This window comes from Odontesthes bonariensis, chromosome 13, assembly GCF_027942865.1.
Source record: "Odontesthes bonariensis isolate fOdoBon6 chromosome 13, fOdoBon6.hap1, whole genome shotgun sequence".
Taxonomy (NCBI): domain Eukaryota; kingdom Metazoa; phylum Chordata; class Actinopteri; order Atheriniformes; family Atherinopsidae; genus Odontesthes; species Odontesthes bonariensis.
In genome coordinates, this window is record NC_134518.1 from 20,481,383 (window position 1) to 20,502,729 (window position 21,347).

General features: G+C 40.1%; 1 protein-coding gene across 1 annotated transcript; it reads left to right on the top strand.

The window, feature by feature from the left end:
* The first annotated feature begins 5,484 nt into the window (after nt 1–5,484).
* rtn4rl2b (reticulon 4 receptor-like 2b) lies at nt 5,485–11,496 on the top strand. Its single transcript, XM_075480660.1, has 4 exons — nt 5,485–5,629; nt 7,040–7,266; nt 7,375–7,608; nt 9,167–11,496. The coding sequence occupies exons 1-4, from the start codon at nt 5,581–5,583 to the stop codon at nt 10,037–10,039; spliced, it is 1,383 nt and encodes a 460-aa protein (XP_075336775.1). The 5' UTR covers nt 5,485–5,580; the 3' UTR covers nt 10,040–11,496.
* The last annotated feature ends 9,851 nt before the right edge of the window (nt 11,497–21,347 follow it).

The following is a 21,347-nucleotide window of genomic DNA, read 5'->3' on the forward strand; positions in this document are numbered from 1 at the left end:
CATAGGAAATTCTAAAAACTAAAATATTATAGTAACTGAGATAAATCTATACGGTCAGTTCCAACTTTATTACTGTGACCCGGTAACAAAAAAAAAAAGAAAGAATTTTATAACTTTTTTTCCCTAAAAGTAGCCATGTGACTGCAAAGCAACTGTTTGTGTCACAGTTAGATTAAAACAGAAATTCTGAAATTCTTTTTTTTATATATTACAGAAAAAAATTAGTGGGATGACCTGAACACTACTCCCGTCAGCAAAAGGAAGGACAATGGTCTAGACAGGAGATAACTGAAGAATGGCTTTGACAGAACATGTGGAAAAAGTTGCAGAAAGCTTTTTGTGGCTCAAGAGGGAGCTGTGCTAAACATTATGAACTGTTTGAGCTGGTTTGTGAATTTTAAGACTACATGTTTGAAAATTGACAGTTATGTGTTCCAAGAATTTTTCAAGAAGACGAACAGAACAGGATACACTTCACAAGCTTTTTACCAGTAAAAAAATCATAAAATATAAAACCAAAAAACATAACCATACCTGAAACCTGACTTTACTACAGAGTCAGCGTGTGAAAATGAAGATGATTGTCAAGAATAAAAGTAGACTGATAACGTGACTTTACGATTACTTTGTGCAGAGATGAATCAATGGAGTCCTCAAATAAGGAAATGTTAGGAATGAGGTTTGAATCTGAAGATTTCAGGATGTAGCCTAAGAAAGCAGTTTGGCTTTCCCATACTTGCAGAGACAGTTGGCACTCAGGCTGGCAGGTTTTTTTTTGTTTTTTTTGGTAAGAGCTGTGCAGAGATTTCTCATGGGGCAGAAGGGTCTTGGGGAAAAACATTCTGTCACCTGAAATAACAGGCACACTCCTCCACAACAGTTGCTGTGCCCAAACACACAATGAGCCAAGAAAAGACTTGATACAACCCCTCAAACACTGTCATGTCAAGTCTGTGTATGTGCGCCCATGGAGCATGTGCACAGTGACAGGTTCCTCCCTTGCATCTGCGTCATCGATGATCACGGGTAGAGCATCTTGTCACTTTAAAAATAAATACTTGCATAAATGCTTGACAGAAATAGAAGTGAAGGCGGGAGGAGACAAAGATAAAAATAAGCCAGTCTGTCGATGAGGTGATTTTTTCACATTAATGTTTTGTTATTGGACTAAATATCATGCAAAGGCCGAATGTCTTTTTTAAAATTTCATTAAACAGGCTTATTTAAACTGTGCCAGCTGAATTGTCTTTTTACTGAGAGTGGTGTAAAAAAATAAATAAAAGTGCCATATTGACAGCCTTCATGTGTTGATCCATCTGCTTCAGACAGCTAATAAAACCAATACATATTTTAAACTTAATGAATAAGAGAGAGAACACAAACACTGAGCTTACTGATGCTCAGTTTTGCAACACAAAACTAAATGTAACAAATTGATGCCATGACATGTCGTGTTTTACTAAACTCTAAATCCTGACGTATCCAAACAGGCGGCACAGCTTTAAAAAAAACAGATACAATTCTGTCAGGAAAAATCACAGCATGGGCTCAGGAACATAGTGTGTTACTTCATCTACAAAAATAGATAAATAGATGAATTTTTTAAAAAAAAACAATACATACAAACACAGGTATTTTCCTTCCTTAAAAAAAAATCATGTCCACACAGCACTATTTCCAAAAAGATATCTGTCCTCGTGTTAATATGCAGACACAATTAAAGCTAAGCACTACGGCGTCAAAGCAACTTTTTTGGGCAGAACTGACAGAACTGACTGACAGTTCTCTGCCCTTTAGTGGATGCAACAGTGATGTCCTTGACATATAAGCATTTTCTTGCTATTATCTGTGAAATCTCAAAGTTGTCCCACCAACTCGAAGTCTTGTCCAAAGCCAGTGACATTGGTACTGTACTTTTATGTGAAAAATTGTAAAAAGTCCTTTTTAGCAGGGTCACGACCATTATTATCTCAGCTAGGTCTGACACCTACTTGTAAACAAGGAAGACAATGACGCATGATCTGATGCCTCAAGCCAAAAACCCCCAGTTATGGACTCCAGTCTATACGTAAACATTACATTTGAATTAGGGTAGCAGCTTTGTGACTTTAGCTTGTTTGTTCTTCATACATGCAGCGTTACTAAAGGTATTAACGTCTGACATTTTCATAGTATAAGTCATACTGTAAATTCTGTTTATACTGCCATATATATATACAGATTTGCCACTGCTGTTTTTACATATCTTTTAACTTGTACATATATTTTTTAATATATATATTTTTTACCTCCTACTTTATATATATATATTATATTTTACTTCTTGTTTACTGCTGTTTTGCACCAGGAATAAGAGGGAAACACTATTTCAATTCTGTGTATGCCCTGCACATATGGCAGCATTGACAATAAAGTTGACTTGACTTGACTTGAATGTGCTCAAGAAAAAATACTTTTTTTGTGCCATTGATATATACCTTTTGTAACTGGATGATTTTCTCATACACGGTGGTGTGGTGGTCAGCACTGTCACTTCAACGTCATCTCAAAGCAAGAAGATTCCTGGTTTAAAACGCAGCTGGAGCTTTTCCGTGTGGAGTTGGCATATTCTCTCCATGCATGTGTGTGGGTTCTCTCCAGGTACTCTGGCTTCCTGCCACTATTCAAAACACGCTTAGGTTGATTGGCGATTGGTGTCAGCTTTGAGGTTGTTATTACAAATCATAACAGAGGAAGAGGACAAGGGAAAACTGACATTATAACTGTACATGTAAATTATGCTTTTAGTATGCTATTATTCTGAAGACTGAGCTGAAAATAGTAACAATGATAGTTTCAGGTTTTACCATCATTTAAACCATCATCTTCAGTTCTTTTTTTTCTTTAACTAATTGAAGCTGATAGATTGTACGCCCTCTGAGAAAAACTGACAATTCTGGCCTCAGACTCAGTCACTTGACTTGAAAGAAATGATCAGAAATCAGCAATCATAACCATGACCCTGTTGTATGTTGTGGTTCAGGTCAATGTTTGAGTATTTTACCAATGCATGTTTTTTAAATTAGGTGACATTCGGCTTCGGATGCATGATTTTAAATTCCTATGCAACCTAGAACCTTTATAGGCCTTTAAAGACCTTAACAGGCGTACATATAAATTGGTTGCAAACACAAGCTTTTACACTGCTTCTCTTTTGACACAAAATATCAAATGATTCATTGTCTTGTTAACAAAGTCTTGTAAGACCTTTACTTTCCCAAATGACACCCACATGTTGTGTGACTCACTTCACACTGCATTTAAAAGCTCTGATTTCAAAGGATTATTGGACTTGGCATGCTTAGATAGCATATTGGTATAACAATGAAATACCACATGTGGCAAATCCTGACCCAAGATTTCTTTGAGGGCAAGTTAAACCTCCCCCAAAACTTGGCGTGAACTTTTAGAAAGAAATCAGTGTCATTATCCCTTTACACTTTTTGAACTGGGAGATTGGAGGCTGGCTTCTGGAGTTTTCTCCGTGATTCTCACTCTGCACCCAATGGGTAGAGACACATACTCTGTGTGTGTGTGTGTGTGTGTGTGTGTGTGTGTGTGTGTGTGTGTGTTTGAGGGGGTGGGGGTAAATGATGGGTAGAGTCAGAAACATGTTAATTTAGGATCAGGACAGATCTATTGAACATGTTGTGTTTACACCAGTTCAAATGCCAGCACCCCAATGATTCACTTTGTCACAGCAGGCGAGTGAGAGAATATATGCGTGTGTGTTGATACATACATTTATGCATTTTCATTTGTCACTGCACTCACACCAACATCATTGTGTACAACATTAAACACAATGAAAAAACACACACAAGCACAAAGAATCTGAATGCATCCAAAGTGCCAGTTTGGATCCTTGATGAATATTGTGGAAGGGGCACCAAGAACCTCCTACATTCACACACTCACAACGTCCTCCAAGATGGAGACTAGTTAGTGAGCCAGCTGCCTACCCTTGTTACTCTAAGACCACTGTGAATACATTATACGTGCACACGCACACTTGACCTTATCAGTTCCACAGCCCCCCGGGGAGGCTGCCTGCTTGGTGAGCTGTCTACCTCCCCCACTCACAGCGCTGCGGCCAAAAAGTCAGTTATTCCAGACGCGCCATTTACTCGCCGTGCTGTGCTCCCAGCTTGCAGTTGCAGATGACCTTCCATGGAGTAGGTTTTGGTGAGTGTGTGTCCACTTGGGAACAGATGATGTGCATCATGATGGACCAGGACCATGACCCATGTCAGTAAAGGAGCCAGTAGTGAGTAAAATCCAGCCAACCCTTTACTCTGCCATGGTTTACTTCACATGCACAAGACCACGTTCCTCCCACCACACGTTCCCCACCAAATTGTTTGCACTGCAACCAAATAAACATGAAGATGTTTATCAGTCAGATATACACTCTCTTGGCCATTATTGATATGATTTGATACAATCTTAACTTACATCCACGGCACAAAGAAAGAAAGAAAGAAAGAAAGAAAGAAAGAAAGAAAGAAAGAAAGAAAGAAAGAAAGGCCTGCTGTTTAGCAGAGGATGGAGACACTCTTCTTGGATTGTGTTACTTTGACAAATGGGTCATGAAAAAAAGACAATATGTTTGGTGATTAATGCAACTTGATAAGCAGTATGTAGTGTACCACAAAAATTTCTCAGTACTATGTCATCTCTCTCCTCCTCACACAAAAGTAACGTGTCCATATGTTGTGTTAGATCACCTCGCTCCACCGCTGGGTTTCCCTTTCATGTTCATCTGTTGTTGTAGGCAGCTCTCGGCTTCTGTCCAAGCTGGCCTACACTGAAGAGAAATGGTATTTAGATTTTAGTGCCAAATAAGCTTTCCCACCTTCCCTTCCTACTCTCTGTGTGAGCGCATGAGCCACAGGTGAAACCACAAACGTTTCTAATTAGTAGTACAGTAGCTGAAATGATCTGGCTTTTCTCCGGGAACTCGTGAGTTTGTTGTAACCAACAACCTCCATCTGACCTCCAGCCTTCATTTGCAGTCAACTGTTCCTCCCACATTACTTGGTCTTCGATGAAGGATAGATTAGTTACTACAGCAATTACATTCAGTGTATTTGTCTTCAAGGACCGGCAAAATTTTTTTTGATAATTTCCTCCTTTTTTAGATAAATTCTAACATGTAAGATGTAAAGTGCAGTGCTTCATAATTCTTTTAATGGCCAACTGTACAATAATGAATGGTAAGGAATGAATCTCAGTTTTGGCAGACAGTGGCTTGTTACCACCATTAAAGGACAGTGACTAAACCCTCTCTTCCACTGCCTTTCTCGTCGCTTCCTTCAGCAGCTCCCACCCCTCCTCCCGAGCTGACGTAGAAAGGATCCTTCGCTGCCCACGGCTGTGGGCGATGATCTTGCCGCGAATATAAACAGCTCCCCGGGACTCCTGGGCATCACTGCTTGAAGCCGAAGCGACTCGGTCACCAGAGCTGAACCTCAGCAGAGATAGCAGCAAGCAGGCACTTCCACGCCGCGCAGGCTAACTCGCTTTCGGCTTTGGTTCGACATGGAGAGTCGTTGGACTGTCAGGCGCTCCAGCGCGCACAACTTTAAGAGTAAGTACTTCACAGCCTCGCACCTGCAGGATGTTGACAAAATGTATTGAAAATATATCCATGTGAGTTTAATTGTCTTATTGGCACTTTGTTTATACTTAGATTCTTAGATTTTAAGAGGAGATTTCCTAAGAAATCAAGTTTGAAATTTTAAATCGGTCACATTTTCACATATTGGTCTTTAACGTGTGTGGAAAGCTTTTACGCACAAGTTGTTTGCCTCTTCAAATTGCTTGCTTTGAGATCACGTTCATTTAAATTCAGATTAGATCATTTGTGTTGGATATAGTTTTTTTCTATGAATATTGTGATAATAATATAGCATATCTAAAATTCAAGAAGTGCGCACATTTGGGTAAATTAACGTAAACATCTCAACGTTTCATGGTCTGACTTTACAGAATATTTATTCATGTAAATTTATTTACCACATGTAATCAAAAATATTAATATATGTTATTTTTTTCTTTTGTTATAAAAAAACATCCTGATAACAAAAAAATAATAACAAACATACTTTTCCAATCTCTCCGTATACGCACGGAGAGTTATAAGCATGACTTGTGCGCGCACCATCCTCACCTCACCGCGCCTCTCGGTTAACGAAATCTCGAGACAAAAAGTTTTGTATTCGTCCAACACGTTTCAACTTCAGCTCTAGTGGTTAGCGCCACAAGCAGTCCAACTTGTTAAGAGGTCAATAGGTTAGACACTGGAAAATCTTGTGCAGAGAAGATGAATGGGAACCTCATTGCTATTTAATGCATGTACTTTTCCTGTTCCGAGCTCTACCAAGAAGCCTTGAAATTATTAATGAGCACTGAACCTGATCTGGGTCTGGTTACTGGTTGTAGCCCATGCAGTCTCTACAATGGTACACCTCTCAGCGGAAACATCCTTTTGGTGCAAATAATCTGAGAACTAGGAAACCAGGCTAATGCAATCACGTGTGATCTTCTCTCTCTCTTTTTTTTTTCTTGCCCTTTGAAGGTTCGCAGGCTATTGCTAATTTGTGCTTCAAGTTACTTTAAATTGTATAAATCCAAAGTTATGTAACAATGTCTCAGATAACTTTGTAAAGTGATAGGCTAGATGTGTATGGGTGAATGGTTTTTTTTGTCATGTCGTCTGAATTAAAAATGAAGTTTAAAGTTTTGCAGTTCATCAACAAGTCACGCTAAGATGAATCACAAGAACAGAGTTGACAGACAGATGCTGCTGCCTAAAGCTGAAATCAGCCTCTCAGTTTTTGTCTATCACTCATTGACATGCGCGCGCACGCTCACACACAATGTACAGGTTTTCCTAACAACGACCATTTGCTGCTAATCTCATGTTACATTTTTACCTTTTTTCACTCTGATCAAATCTAATCACCTCCCCCCCCCCCCCCCCCCTGTGTATCTTCAGGTGGACTGTCCCTGTGGCTGATTTTGTGGCTGGTGGTGGTGAAGCCGGGCGGGGTTGCCGCATGCCCCAGGCTGTGTGTGTGTTATCCTACGCCCATGACGGTCAGCTGCCAGTCTCAGAACCTCACAATAGTGCCAGCTGGTGTGCCCTATGACTCGCAGCGCGTTTTCTTGCAGAACAACCGCATCACAGAGCTTCGCGCCGACTCTTTTGGCTTTGAAACACAGGTGAGAGCAGCAGTCTGACACTATTTTTTAGAGATGTTCACTCAATTTCTCATTTCTTGCTAATTCAATGATTTTTCTTATCTCTGCTACTGCTGAATCCCTCTGCAGGTGCTTTGGCTGTATGGCAACAACATCACATGGATTGAGGCTGGAGCCTTCAGTAACCTCAGGATCCTGGAGGAGCTGGATCTGGGCGACAACCCATCGTTGCGGCACCTGGAAGGTGGAGCATTCAGGGGCCTGGAGAAGCTGCAGAGCCTGCACATGCATCGCTGCAAGCTGGCTGCTCTCCCCCATGACATATTCCACAAGCTGTACAGCCTTCAGTTTCTCTACCTGCAGGTAAAGGCAACATTTTCCCCCACAGCTTTTATGATAGCTAGATTGCTGTCTTTGATCAGTTTTATCTGAATTGTGTCGCTTCTAATAGTACCAGTATAAAGTATGCTGGTGTTGCAGCATTAATTTATCAACACATCAGTCATTTTACAGTCGCCCACATGCAGGCTGCTTACCCACACACACTGGTGCTTTCTTACTGCTCATGTAGAAGGATTACATCTTAGTAAGTTCAGTGAGTTCAACACAACAGATGCAAATTGCGAGTATGTATCTATCAAAGCATGCAGAAAACCAAGGCAACCAAGGCATCATTAGTTACTGATCATGTTTAACTTCTTTAACTAATTTGGGGTTCCAATCATTTTAAAATGGAAGTTTTATCAAGAAAATGAATGTGCAATACGTCAAATACTGCATTAACCACACAGCAAAACGTTTGACTTACAGAGTTGCTCCAACTTAAGGGAGGCTTCACATTATTTCTTTATTTCAAAGGAGGTTGTTCTCTCCCACAGAAAACACAACACTTCCAATGTTATGCTTTAGTCCTGGCTTCTCTTCCACCTGTGTAATGCCTCAAAACTTCATTGGTTCACCTCAAACAACAAATGAGCAGCTATCTGCAATCTGCTATCAAGCAACCAATGACTGGGTCTTTTGGGAGACCTTACAGACAGCCCATTTACTCAGTGGTATAAACTATCTAATTATTGTGTTAGTCTGACTGAAAATCAGACTTTTATATAATATACATAAACATGTTAGTAAAGTAAATTGTTAAAATTATCAGATTTTTCAGTCAGATTAAGACACCCAGATAATGAAGTTAGGGAGCTGACCAGCGCTCAGTAGAAGAATCTGCAAGGAAAAATAAAATCTTCATAGGGGACTGCATGTATATTAAAGAAAAGAAAAAAAAAAGATGTATTGCACTCACACATGTACAGATCTGTAAAGCTTTGTAATTCACTGCTTGACACAGTATTGATTTGCTGTCAGTTGAATTATTTGTCAGTTCTCTTGGTCCTTGATAATATACGTCAATTGGGAAAATACATGATACTAACAAGCAGGAAGGGGGCATTTTGACACCTAATGTAGCAAAATCCACATACTTGTGTCGATAAATCAGTTCCCCGTCTTGTGTTTTTTACTAAAACAGGGAGAGTGGGTGACTTGAATGGCCTATTTGAGCCATAATCGTAGCTTGACTTAAATGTGCATCTATTTAAAACAAAGCTTTTCACATAGAAAGTGACAAGAGGTGCTGCAGTAATGCACAATATGAGGAAAAACAATGTGTTTGAACATTAAAGCATATGAACAGATTCTAGTAGACCCCCAAAATAAATGTACAACATTGTAAAATACTCTAAGAGGGAGCTTTTAAAATCAACCAGACCATCTAGCATCTGAAACCAAAATAATGAGCTTTCATAGTCTGTGTAAATGCAATTGCTTTTTTTTTTTTTTTAGCAACTAGAGCTATTCCCAACAGTCTCAACTTTCCCAGATTATTTTTCACAGCACTAAATCATCTTGTATTTTGACTCTGCAGGAAAACCAACTCCACTTTCTTCATGATGACCTGTTCTCAGATCTGGTCAACCTAACCCATCTGTTCCTGCATGGAAATCGTATCCGCGCCCTCTCTGAAAATGTGTTCAGAGGTCTCGTCAATCTGGACCGCCTCCTTATCCATGACAACCGCATCAGACAGGTCAATCGTCGGGCTTTCCGTGACCTGGGCCGCCTGACCATCCTTTATCTTTTCAACAATTCCCTGGCTGAGCTGCCCGGTCAGGCCATGAAAGATACTCAAGGCATTCAGTTTCTCCGCCTCAATGGGAATCCCTGGTCCTGTGGCTGTGAGGCTCTTCCCCTCTGGGAGTGGTTCCGCAAAGTCCGCATCTCCTCTTCCGAGCTCATGTGCTCATCCCCATCCCAGCGTCGTGGCCAGGACCTCAGATTCCTGCGGGAAATGGACTTTGCTCTCTGTCCTGTGCCTGACCCAGGCTCACTGGCTGGAAGCACAACAACCACCTTCAGCACCAAGACCCGCTGGTGGTTCTCCAAGCACAAGCCTGCATCTTCATCCAAGACCTCGTACCAGAAGAACTCAGAAACAGTGAAAGCTTTCCCATTCTCCCCTGTCAAGGCCCAGTACGTCCCAAAAATCCCTTCCGAAACAATCCCCTCCAAATATGAACTGTCAGCAGATGAGGCAGCACTCCCTAAGCTGGATCCAGAAGAATACTGGGCTAATTACGGCAATGAAGACTCATCCATCCGCTGCTTTGAGCTGGAGTGCCCTCCAAACTACGACAGTGCAGCTTTCCCCTCATCCTCCTCCCAAACCATCACTCTAACCCCACTCCGCCTGCTCTCCATCTGCATTGTCACTTTCTCCCTCCATTTCCTTTTTAGCTGAACTCATTTCTTCTTCCACCCCTGTTCTATCTTCTGATTTCTCCTCCTGCTCTTTTCTAACTAAAACCTGCATCTTGATTCTTTTCAATTCCCTCCTGGTTATCCAGGGGATGCTACACTGATGCAAGAGACAGGTGAGGCAGCAGGGAGCTGTTCCAAATAGTAGAGGTCAGATGAGTTGACATAAAGCCAGAAACGATAGTAATGATGAGATAGATGCTGCTTAGTACATGCATTTTATAAAGTGGTGATCACATTGCGAAAAGGTGACTCTGATAGTGACAGTACAAATGTAGGCAAATCTGGCAAGTAAAATGGTGGGGTCTCCAGCTGTTACGTAAACAACGCAGGCGTTGTGACTCATCGACAGCTTTTTTCCTATATGAACTAGTGCTCACCGTCCGGTCAACACTTACATTAACTTACAAAAAATAAAAGTGGTGAGTCAGGGTGGGTTTGGGATCACCAGATTCAAGAGAAAGATGTGGATTAACACAGATGATGACATTCAAAATCTTGTGGGATCCCTGAGATACCAGCAAACTACCACCACTGCCACTACTTGTAAATACCACACAACATCACTGTACATACACCCATTGCACTCTGTAAGTTAGACTTGCTGGATTTATACTTTACTTTTAGTAAATGACCACCTCTGGTGATAGAAGAGATGTGTAGATTGTGATAGGAAGGCGAACTATTTGAATGTAGAAACCCTTTTATGCCCCATATATTTTCCACCCTTGTCTCTTCCCCTCTCAGGCAATATGAAAAACATGCTTCAGACTGAAACAAGGACTAAAAGGACACATTTTACACATGAGAACAGGGACATAATGCTCAAAACTAAACAACAGAAGGCTTGTGCTCCAGATTCATAGAAGTGTATTTTTCAGTTTTTAAGTGTGAGGAGACCAGTTTGATCATCTCTGCAAAACCAGTATGAAATTTAAATAACTCTGTGTGTTAAACAGGCTGTTAATCTGAAAGCCCAAACTAACACTTGGGAGTTGGTAAAATAACACCAGGGTATGGTCCAACACAGCTTTGTGTTGCTCAAAGCTTCAAGATCCTTCCTGCGGCTTCCTGTTGCTCACTAGGCCTTAGTGTGTAAATGTGTGTGTACAACAATGTGTTCATTTATTTCAAACGAGACCTAAAAGTCAAACAAGTCCTTCTACGCAAATAAGAATACAGGTTTTGAAGAGTTTAATAAATGCATAGCAATCTGTATCAGTTATAATTAACAGATTTGAATCCAATAGATCCCTTAATTTATCTGATTTCATTATGATCATACAGATCCCAACAATCAAGCCAGAGGTTGCATATTCCTCGTCAGTCCCATATGTTAAATCTCAGCCCAAGCTGAATCAAGACTGTGAATTTCTGAACAGAAATGAAAGATACTGTGATGTTGTCTTTATTTTTAAATGGGAAAAAAAGTGTTTTGCTTTGTTAGAAAATAAAGAAAATAATCAAACAAAGTGAGCATAAGTTTCTTTGTTTCTCCATTATTGTCTTAAACTGTCTTTCTGACGATGGAATGATAAGAACTGAAATTATAGGAATGAAAGAAGGATGCAAAACATGGGCAAAGGTTCAGGAGATGGCACATGAGCACAAGCACAAGAAACACACAAAAAAGAAAACCATCTTCAATCAATTATTTCAAAGGCTAACAAGCAAATTAATGAGGCTTGTTCAAAAGACAAAGTGGAGTTGGAGTTGATTGTATTCACAAAAGTACATTGCCAAAATCCATCCATTTTCTATACCCGCTGAATCTGTCGGTCGGGCTGGAGCCTATCCCAGCGAGAGGCGGGGGACAGCCTGGACAGGTTGCCAGTCCATCACAGGGCCACACGAGACAAACAACCACACATGCTCACACTCACTTCTAAGGACAATTTCAGAGACACCAATTACCCTAACATGCATGTTTTTTGACAGTGGGAGGAAGCTGGAGTACCTGGAGAGAACCCACACATACACAGGGAGAACATGCAAACTCCACACAGAAAGGACCCAGCCAAGAGTTGAACCTGCAACCCTCTTGCTGTGAGGTGATGGTGCTAACCACCACACCACCGTGCAGCCCCACTGCCAAAATCATATCAGAAAATTAAACGAGCTAGATGTCAAAACATATTTTATGTCAATCATGGCTACAAATTCTTTTACAGTGTATGCTAATGACTGGAAGGGTACTATCAGAGCACATCTGGCACCAAGGCCAGTGCCCCATGTCACAATTTTAGAGAGAGTTCTCAGGCATTGCTACAAATACAAATGGGTTCTTCCCTTGGTTATACTCTCACTGAATTTCACAAAATGCGGCTTGGTATTTCATGTGAAATGTTGCTGACAGACAAACAAATGCCAACAATCACATGCCTTTGCCTAGGCATCTATATCGGAAATATAGCGAGAAGAAGAAACCTGACTTTACAGATTGCCTTTGTAACAAGAAAAAAAAATCTCCAGTTGTTGAATCTGCAGAATACCGGATACATCCTTATCCACTTTTATACTAAAATTCTTGAACATTTTTGGATTGCACTGCCAAGGAAGAACATAAAAGGACAGGAGGTTGGTGGTATTTGTTATGCGTGTGCGTGCAAGAGCCAGGAGTGTAAAGCAATTCATGTGAGACTTGGGGAGTGTGTGAAAAAGGTCAGCAATTTCAGCAAAGGTCACTCGTCACCACAGCCGCTTTTCTCGCCATGTGCAGAAGGCAGCTATTGTGGGCCGTATTACACCGTCACAGATGAATAAGTGTTTTGTGTGTGTCTGTGTGTGTGTAACTGTGTGTGTGTGTGCGCATGTATAAGTAATCAGGGGGGTTGGTGGGTGGGCTGAGATGTGAATCAGGAAAGAGGCAGAATAGGAAACACACCAGGACGAAAATGTTACGAAAATGTGTCCCGGAATTAGCACACCCCCTCAACAGATTAACTCTCACTATGGTAATTATTATGATCCTGATGATGCACATAGTCATGTATGTGCAAGGATACATGAGCAAATATACACACTAACACACACAGACAAATTATAAAGTTTGTGGAAGTCTGGTTGAGAGGTCTGCACTCCTTCACATCTAATCTACGCTTAGCTTTTGTATTAAGATATATTCACCTTTGCTCTCAACTGTTGCTCTTCTGGCATAGTGATAATTCCCTGCGTGGAGAAGGACTCAATCACAAGAATGACAACTCCTGCGGGTAGCCAAATCTGTCCCTCTGAAGCTCACTAGTTTTGACACTTTATCTGATTGGTTGTTGATGTCTACAGGATAGATTAGCAGAACATAAATATGCAATTCGTACAGGTAATGTTAACTATTCTATGGACATAAATTTCTTGGAGCACCACAAGAGTAATCCATTGACATTGTAAGCATTTGGAATTGTACATATCTCCCTTTCCACAGGAATAGGTGATAGGCAAAGCAAACTCAACCAGAGGGAGGCTTTTTAGATTTTTAGATTACAGGCCACTAGATATCCAGACCTGAATGAGGAGTTGGATTTGACTGTTTTTTTTTGTGGAACGGTAATGATTTTTGTGTCAACGTTGTTTTTCTGAATTCTTTTTTTTGTAATGTGACTGTTTATGATGTGGTGTTGTTGACTATTAGTACAGGGATCTTGTGGGTCAAACAATGCCATTTCCTTTTACATTTATGTGTTCATTTATTGTAGTTCTCTGTAGTCTATTTTCTGTGTTTCCTGTGTGAATAGTACTGCTGGTGGAAAGCTCCATTTCAGGTGGAGAATTCATATTGGTTGAATTCCTCTTTAAAGACTCTGGGACTCAAAGGAACACTGGAGATTTGAATTCCTCTTTAAATACCCCCAGTTTGACTCCCTGGGGGAAATGTGTTTGTGTTTTATGTCACTATGACTATCCCATAAGAATAAAGGAATTTTAAGTTATTTTTAATTGGGAGTGCCATGGAGTTTTTTGTTATTCTAGTTTTCTCAACCCTATCCAAAGAGCACCTCAGATGCATATTGTTGAATCCAGGAAGTGCTCCCATACAAACATCTTTTGAGTCAGACTTCATCTGGTTTGTTTAAGCCCTTATGCCCAAACTGCAAGTTGAGAATGCTTTGGCCAAACAGAGACATGAGATCATTTTACCCCAACCCAACCCCAATTCCAGAATTCCAGAACCATGTTTACCACTGTGTAACATCCTCTCTCCTCCTTTCGAATACAGAGTGTAAACAGCTGGGAACTGAAGAAACCAGTTGTTGGACCTTTGGGAGAGGGATGGATGGAAGCATAATGTTGCTCTAAAACCTGCATGTAACTTCCGGTACAGATGGAGCATTCCATATGTACAAGCTCTCAGTTACATAGACACTAACACCCTCATACCATCAGAGATGCAGGCCTTTGAACTGAGTGCTGATAACAAGCCAGATGGTCCCTCTTCTCACTAGTCCAAAGGTTGTGGGGTCTATGATTTATAAAAAGAAATTCAATGTTTGATTCGTCTGACCACAGAACAGTGCGCCACTTTTCCTCAGTCCATTTTGAATGATCTTTAACCCAGAGAAGATGGCAGCATTTCCGGGTCATGTTTACGTACAGCTTCTTCTTTGCATGATAGAGCTTTAACCTGCGTTCGTGGATCTCTGTGTTCACAGACAATGATTTCTGAAAGTGTTTCTGATCCCATGCAGTGATTTCCATGTCAGAATCTTCCCTGTTTTTGATGCAGTGCTGCCTGAGGGCCCAAAGATCATGGACATTCGATACTGATTTTTAACTGTGTCTCTTTGTACACAGAGATGTCTCCAGATTCTCTGAATCTTTTGATAATATTATGTGCTCTAGATGATGGAATATTCCAAATGGTCATTACATTTAGAAACATTATTCTGAGACTTTTTATTTACATTTTACAGAGTGTTCTAACTCTTTTGGATTTGGATACAACAACCTGAACCTGAATCTGACTTCCTTCTATAGTCCAAGTCATGCACGGTTAATTGATTATTCTAAACTGACTGCAACACTGAAATCTGAGCATGTGTGGTTGTTTGTGTCTGTGATGGACTGGCAACCTGTCCGGGGTGTGCCCTGCCTCTTGCTTGAAAGGATCTGGGATAGGCGCCAGCCCTCCCACCCGCCCTGCAAGCCAGAATAAGAAGCAATGGGTATGGACAATGAATGAGTAATGCACAGTAAGAAGTCTTTAATCATTTAGACACTGGTAATGCTCTAAAAACTTTCTGATGCAGGTCTAAAGGTAATAGGAGTTCTAAGTAGGACTTTTAAAATGATACGGCCACTTGACCGTTTTTTGCAAGCTCAGACCCCTTGTGTCATCTCAGCTGGTTGCCTGGCAACAGCTCAGAGACAGGAAACAGTCTGAAACTCAGTGAACTCAGTAAAACAGCAACATGTATTATCTTTGTCGTGCTTTTTAATGCTGATTTAAAATCTGATCAGATGTCAACCAGTGAGCTTTAGAGATGTCCGTCAGAGCAATTTGCAATTATTTGACAGCATAAAGTTGGCTGTTTTCAGCCATTGTGCTTTTGCTTCATGTTTATTGTGCTGGCAAATGTCTTTTTTCTTTTGCAAGCATACTTTCCTCAATGTCAGACTTTTACTTTGAATTCTTTTTCAAAGAATCTCCTGATTTTGTGTCGTCAAGTCGAAACACATCTTTTCATGGGTTTGTTCTCTATCTCGAGTACATTGATTGTAGCTGCTTTTGTCCTGGAAGTTCAACAGTTCTTTAAAGCAGAGGTCTTCAACAGGGGGTCTGCGGAGGTACTGCAGGGGGGTCGTGAAATCTTTGGTTGATTAGACGATTTTTAACATTTTTTTTTTTTTTTTAAACTGTTTTTTCTCACAAATTGTGTGCAAACCTGTGCCATCCACAGATGGTTTGAGGGTTCATTGTCCCATCTACATGCATGTTTAAAGTTAAAATCTGTGGATTATTTGAATAGCTCAGTGTTGTATGCAAGATGTTTGTTTATAAATGGCAGTGGCACGGCCACCCTGTACCTTGCACATGTTTAAAATAAAAACATGAATATATTAACCTGTGTATTATTTGAATAGCTTAGTACAATAACAGAGTAGCTATGTTTATACACGGCACTAGGCCCCGTTAAATATAAAACACAACTGTATGCCATATAAATAGTAGGGGGGTCCCTGCTCCAACTCTCCATCAGTTTGGGGGTCCCTGGCCTGAAAAACGTTGAAGACCCCTGCTTTAAAGGCATTTATCAATCAAAGCGTGACAAATATTTCAGATTCAAAACAACTTTGAATGTAGTTTTAAGGTTCTTATGTAAACTCACTGCCATTGTGAGTTATGATTTGTCATTAAGAGATTACCCTCTGCAGAAATTAACTTCCAAAACTTTTAAAATGACTGTCGTAATTAGCCTTCCTTTAATTTCTTGTCCCCTTTTTTTTTTCTTTTTTTTTTTTAATCAAAGCTGTAGGCGTTTGCTATCTTTCCCTGAAAACAGCTTTCTAGGTGGTTATGGGACATATTTAGTATTTTTCCGGTGTAGAGAATTGCTCCAATGATGCGTGCCCACTCATTCTCTTCTAACTCTCAGTCACATGTTTCAAGCCTCTGCTTCTCTTCCTCCCTTTTTTTGGGTGCCTTTGATAAGCTGTCACTCATTGTCTTTGTCTAAAGCTCTGTCACTCGTGCATTTTCCTCCCTGACGCAGTCTCTCTCATATGGTTGTGCCTGTCATGCTGGCATGTGAATTTCCGTATAGCTGGCGTCTTTGCTGACGTTAACCCTAACATGTGGTAATTGTAAAAGGTGAAACAAGACTCACACACAGTCGTCAGAAGGCATAGAATAGAATAGAATAGAATAGAATAGAATAGAATAGAATAGAATAGAATAGAATAGAATGGAATACTTGACTGCTCAATCCTGAAGTCAGATCTGCTTCAGCTCCTTAAACTCAGTGGGCTCCACTGTACATTGATCTTTAAGTCATTCTCAGTTGCATTGAGGTATGCACTTTGATGAGGCCATTCTAAGACTTTTAAATACTTCCCCCTAAAACCACTCAAGTGTTGTTCAATTCACAAAGTAATGGTCATCGTCATTATAAAAAGGTGAGCCTTCATCTCCATTTCTGTTCCCCAGATATTTTCCTCAAGAATCTTCTTCTTAAGTTTTTCCCTATTTTTAAAATCTTGAAACATTCCGTGAATTCCGACAGGTTTGCCAGCTCTCGCTAATGACAAACATGACCACAGTATGATGATTGCACCACCGTGCTTTATTGTGGGGATGAAGTTCACTGGATGATGAGCCTTGTTGTGATGCACAGTTTTCTTGATGACCAGAAAGTTAAATTTTCTTCTCACCTTCTTTAACATGCTAAGGGAGTTGCTGAGATGCTTTTTTGTATTTTGGTTTTTAACCCTTTGTTTATTCTGGCCACATTTCCATAAAGTCCAGCTTTTTGGGGTTGAAAGTGGTCTCACGGACAGACAGCCTGTTGTTCAAGCTCAGTAGCCTCTTCAGGATTACCCTTGGCCTCGTTGTCACCTCACTGATTAATACCTTCCTTGACAGGTCTGTGGGTTTTGGTAGGCTGCCCTTTATAGGCAGGTTTGTTGTGGTGCCGTATTCTTTCATTTTTAAAACAAAATCTTTTAAAAGTTTTTCTCTTTTTGGCACTAGGGGCCTTTATTAAGCAGTGGGGGAGAGACATCAAAAGGGGGGATAACAAGCAGCAAAGTGCCACACAGGCTCGGGCTCAAACTTGGGCTGACTGCGACAAGGGCTTTGGCCTCTGCGCATGGGGTGCTCGCTCAGAGAAGATACACAGCATCGTAATTTGTTTAAACCTTGATAATTTTTTATAACTCAACCTTCATCTGTTCTTCTTTGTCTCTAATCTGTTTGGAGAGCTCTGTGGCGTCACTTTGCTGTTTGCATCCCTTGCTTGTGGTGCTGCAGAGTCTTCACAACAGTTTTAAAAATATACTGAGATTATTTCACACATATGTTGCACACACGTGCACTTAACTGAAGTAAGTACTATGTGCCAGTACTATGTTTTCTGATGGTAACTGGTAGCACCAGGTCATAATTTAAGACTTCATAGCAATCAGGATGAATACAGACTGTAATGCAACATAATTGGAAAATTGCCAAGGGCAGTGAACACTGTTGCAGGGCACTGTAAAATAGAATAGAAGAGAAAAGAATAGTGCTGCCATCAATGTGACGAGTGACCCACTACATCCATAATTGATAGACATCATTTGCTGCACTGTTGCACTGGCAGCTTCCATTGTCCAGCATTTGAAAACCTGAGCTGCAGATCCTGAGCAGACAGCCTCTGCTGACGGTATCTCACTGAACGGAAGAACATAGAGAGATAAAGGGATCCAGACACTTTGTGTGGAAACACTGACTTTCCAAGGACTGACTTCTTGGAGGAAAATACAAAGATGGAATCAGTGGGTGAAAAAAATTAACAAATAATCACCAAATATAGAAAGGGAGGGCTTTAGGAGAGGAAAATGAGCTCCAAAACTTTCTACCAGCAAGACAGACCCACACATTTGATTGTGAGCTCATTTCAGAACCACAATTATTTGTATACAAACACAACACTGCACCAGAAACAAACATACTATTAAATCAAAGGCAACCGCGTCAGTACCATATTGAGCTCGACTAACATTAAAAGCATAGATCATCCAATAATACATTAGTTGGGCGCTGTCATGATTTTCATTGCTAGATCCAATTCCTAAATAAATGGGCAAGATAGAGTGTGATGGACTTCTATGTTTTCCTATAATTCAACTTTTATATTAGACAGTTTTCAAGAAAAAAAAAAAGCTGGCAAAGTTTTATTATGTGGTGGTATGTGCTTTTAGGTAAAAAGCCAGTCTAATGTTTTAGTCTTAAAAGCTTAATGCAAAAGATTTCTTCAAATCAATCAGTCAAATGAACCTTGAAGAGAACACAAGCCACTGCAGTGTTGGAAGTTAGGCAGGCAGGCCTCAAATCATGATAGTTATTAAGTTTGACTAACTCACATTTTCCAGACAGCTGAAGAACTTTGACTGAGGCAACAGGCAGTGTAAGTGTTTTTTTTTTGTAGGGGCCAAGTCCTTAAATCCTTAAAACAGGATTGTCAAACAACTGAACTTCATCCTACGTTTATCCATATCAGCTGAGCAGCCCTGTATCATCTTTCTTGCTAAGCTCCTCTGCACATGTTTGCACAGACATATCAATAAGCAGTGAGCATTTGCATTGGTATCTTCCATATGTGGAAGCAGCCAAACCGTGCATCCCCTCTTGAGTCACATAGATTTCAAAATGGAGAGCAGGGTGAGGAGAGGGCACATCTGTCCGGCGGTCTGTCTGCTCCCCTGAAGGTTTATGCACACAGCTAAAAATACGCTGCAACAGACCGCAAAGACAGACTGGGAGTCAAAGAAACACTGGAGATTTGTTGTATTTATTTGCTTGTTGTGATTCAGAAAGGATCTAAGATTTAGCTAATCATATGACAAATAGAGCAAGAGTGGAAGTGACGATGCCCCACGGAAGTGTGAGTATTGAGTTTTTTCTTAACAAAAGAACAAAGATTAGATGAGCAGTTGTGACTCAGCCATTCATTCTGCCTCGCTCTGGGTGGTTACATTTTTCTGGCACAGACGCAACTTGTGACGTCTTCTGGTGAAAATAACAAAGTTTTATGCCCAAATAACAGGCCGCCATATCCACTGTGATAGGCATATGGATTGCTATTTTAGTAACACCATCTTTGCTCTTGACGTTGGAGTACTCAAACACATCCGTCTGTCCCTCTTTGGGGCTTTCTCCCACTTTCCTGTTGCTTTTTTTGGAATCCGTCTTTCAAACACAAAGCCCAGATTTGGGGATTAGGAAAATGATTAAAGAGTATGAGAGTGCATCTCTTTGGATCCGCAATCATCTGTCCAACTGTATTTAGAGGACAATACACAGCTAAGAGGATTCGTCTGTTAGTCTATCTAGGATGGGATGACGCACATGAAAGACAAACACCAAAGGTCCCAACACATCCTCTGTGTCAAATGTGTTTGTGACAGCCTTGTTTAAATATATTCATTGCAGGCAGCATTTTGATCAAATATGATACAATTGTAACGGTTGCTTATAAATCTGTCCTTGTTGTTGGAGAACAAGCAGATTTAACACAATTTTTACAAAAACAAAAATTGTTACTAATGGTCTTTTAGCCTGTGGAGTTTTGTCTGAATTAGATGAATTAGCAGACTCGCTCCCCAAAGATTTTGTCTTTGTAAGAAATGTGTAAATCAGTGCCTTTAACCATTCAGCACAAACAAGAGAAAGCCTTCCCTGTTGTTTTTTTTGTTTTTTAAAAATTGTATTTTTTAACAGTATTGTTAAAAATGTATATTCATAGATATCATTCGATGACAGTCCCAATTCATACTACAGTGTTTTAAAGACATTTATTTGGTGCAGCATCCAAGTTCCAAACTTTAGCGCTGCGATTCTGAAAACAAAAATATAAACAATCTCTTAAAATGAACAAATAAACTAAATCATCATGCAGTCATGGACAGAGATGGGTAATTACACGTGACATGTAACCAAAATGATGTAATCATTTTACAAAAAGTAACTAGTTTAAGCAGCCGAGATTACATTTCGCCAAATGAGTAATTCGATTTGAAAGTGTAACTAATAAAAACTTATTCCATTCTGTTCAACTTTGATAGATAGATAGATAGATAGATAGATAGATAGATAGATAGATAGATAGATAGATAGATAGATAGATAGATAGATAGATAGATAGATAGATAGATAGATAGATAGATAGATACAAAGATATAACCGGTAAAAGATAGAAAGGCATGTGACAAAATATATAAAAATACATTTGAAAAAACGCACTTTTTTTCCTTTTTTTTAATTTTTTGATTATATAGTGCCTTGAACTGGGGTGAGTAAGAGCACAGCCATTATAACGAATGTTGAATGATGTATGATGAATGAACTATTATAGAATCTGTGTTAAGAGTCGGAGCACAGCGGTGGTTTACATATCCTTTTTAAATGTCTCTACTTTCTTCTTGGTACAACACTTTGTGCTTCATTCGGCTTGTAGGACAAGTGTTGTACCGATATAAAACTTAACTGAAGTTTAATTTGTGTTGTTCACAAGAAACCAAACTTCTCTCTTTCTAATAATGGTTTCGCCCGTGAAACTGAAATACCCCCTCCCCATCTCATCAAGAGTGTTGGTACG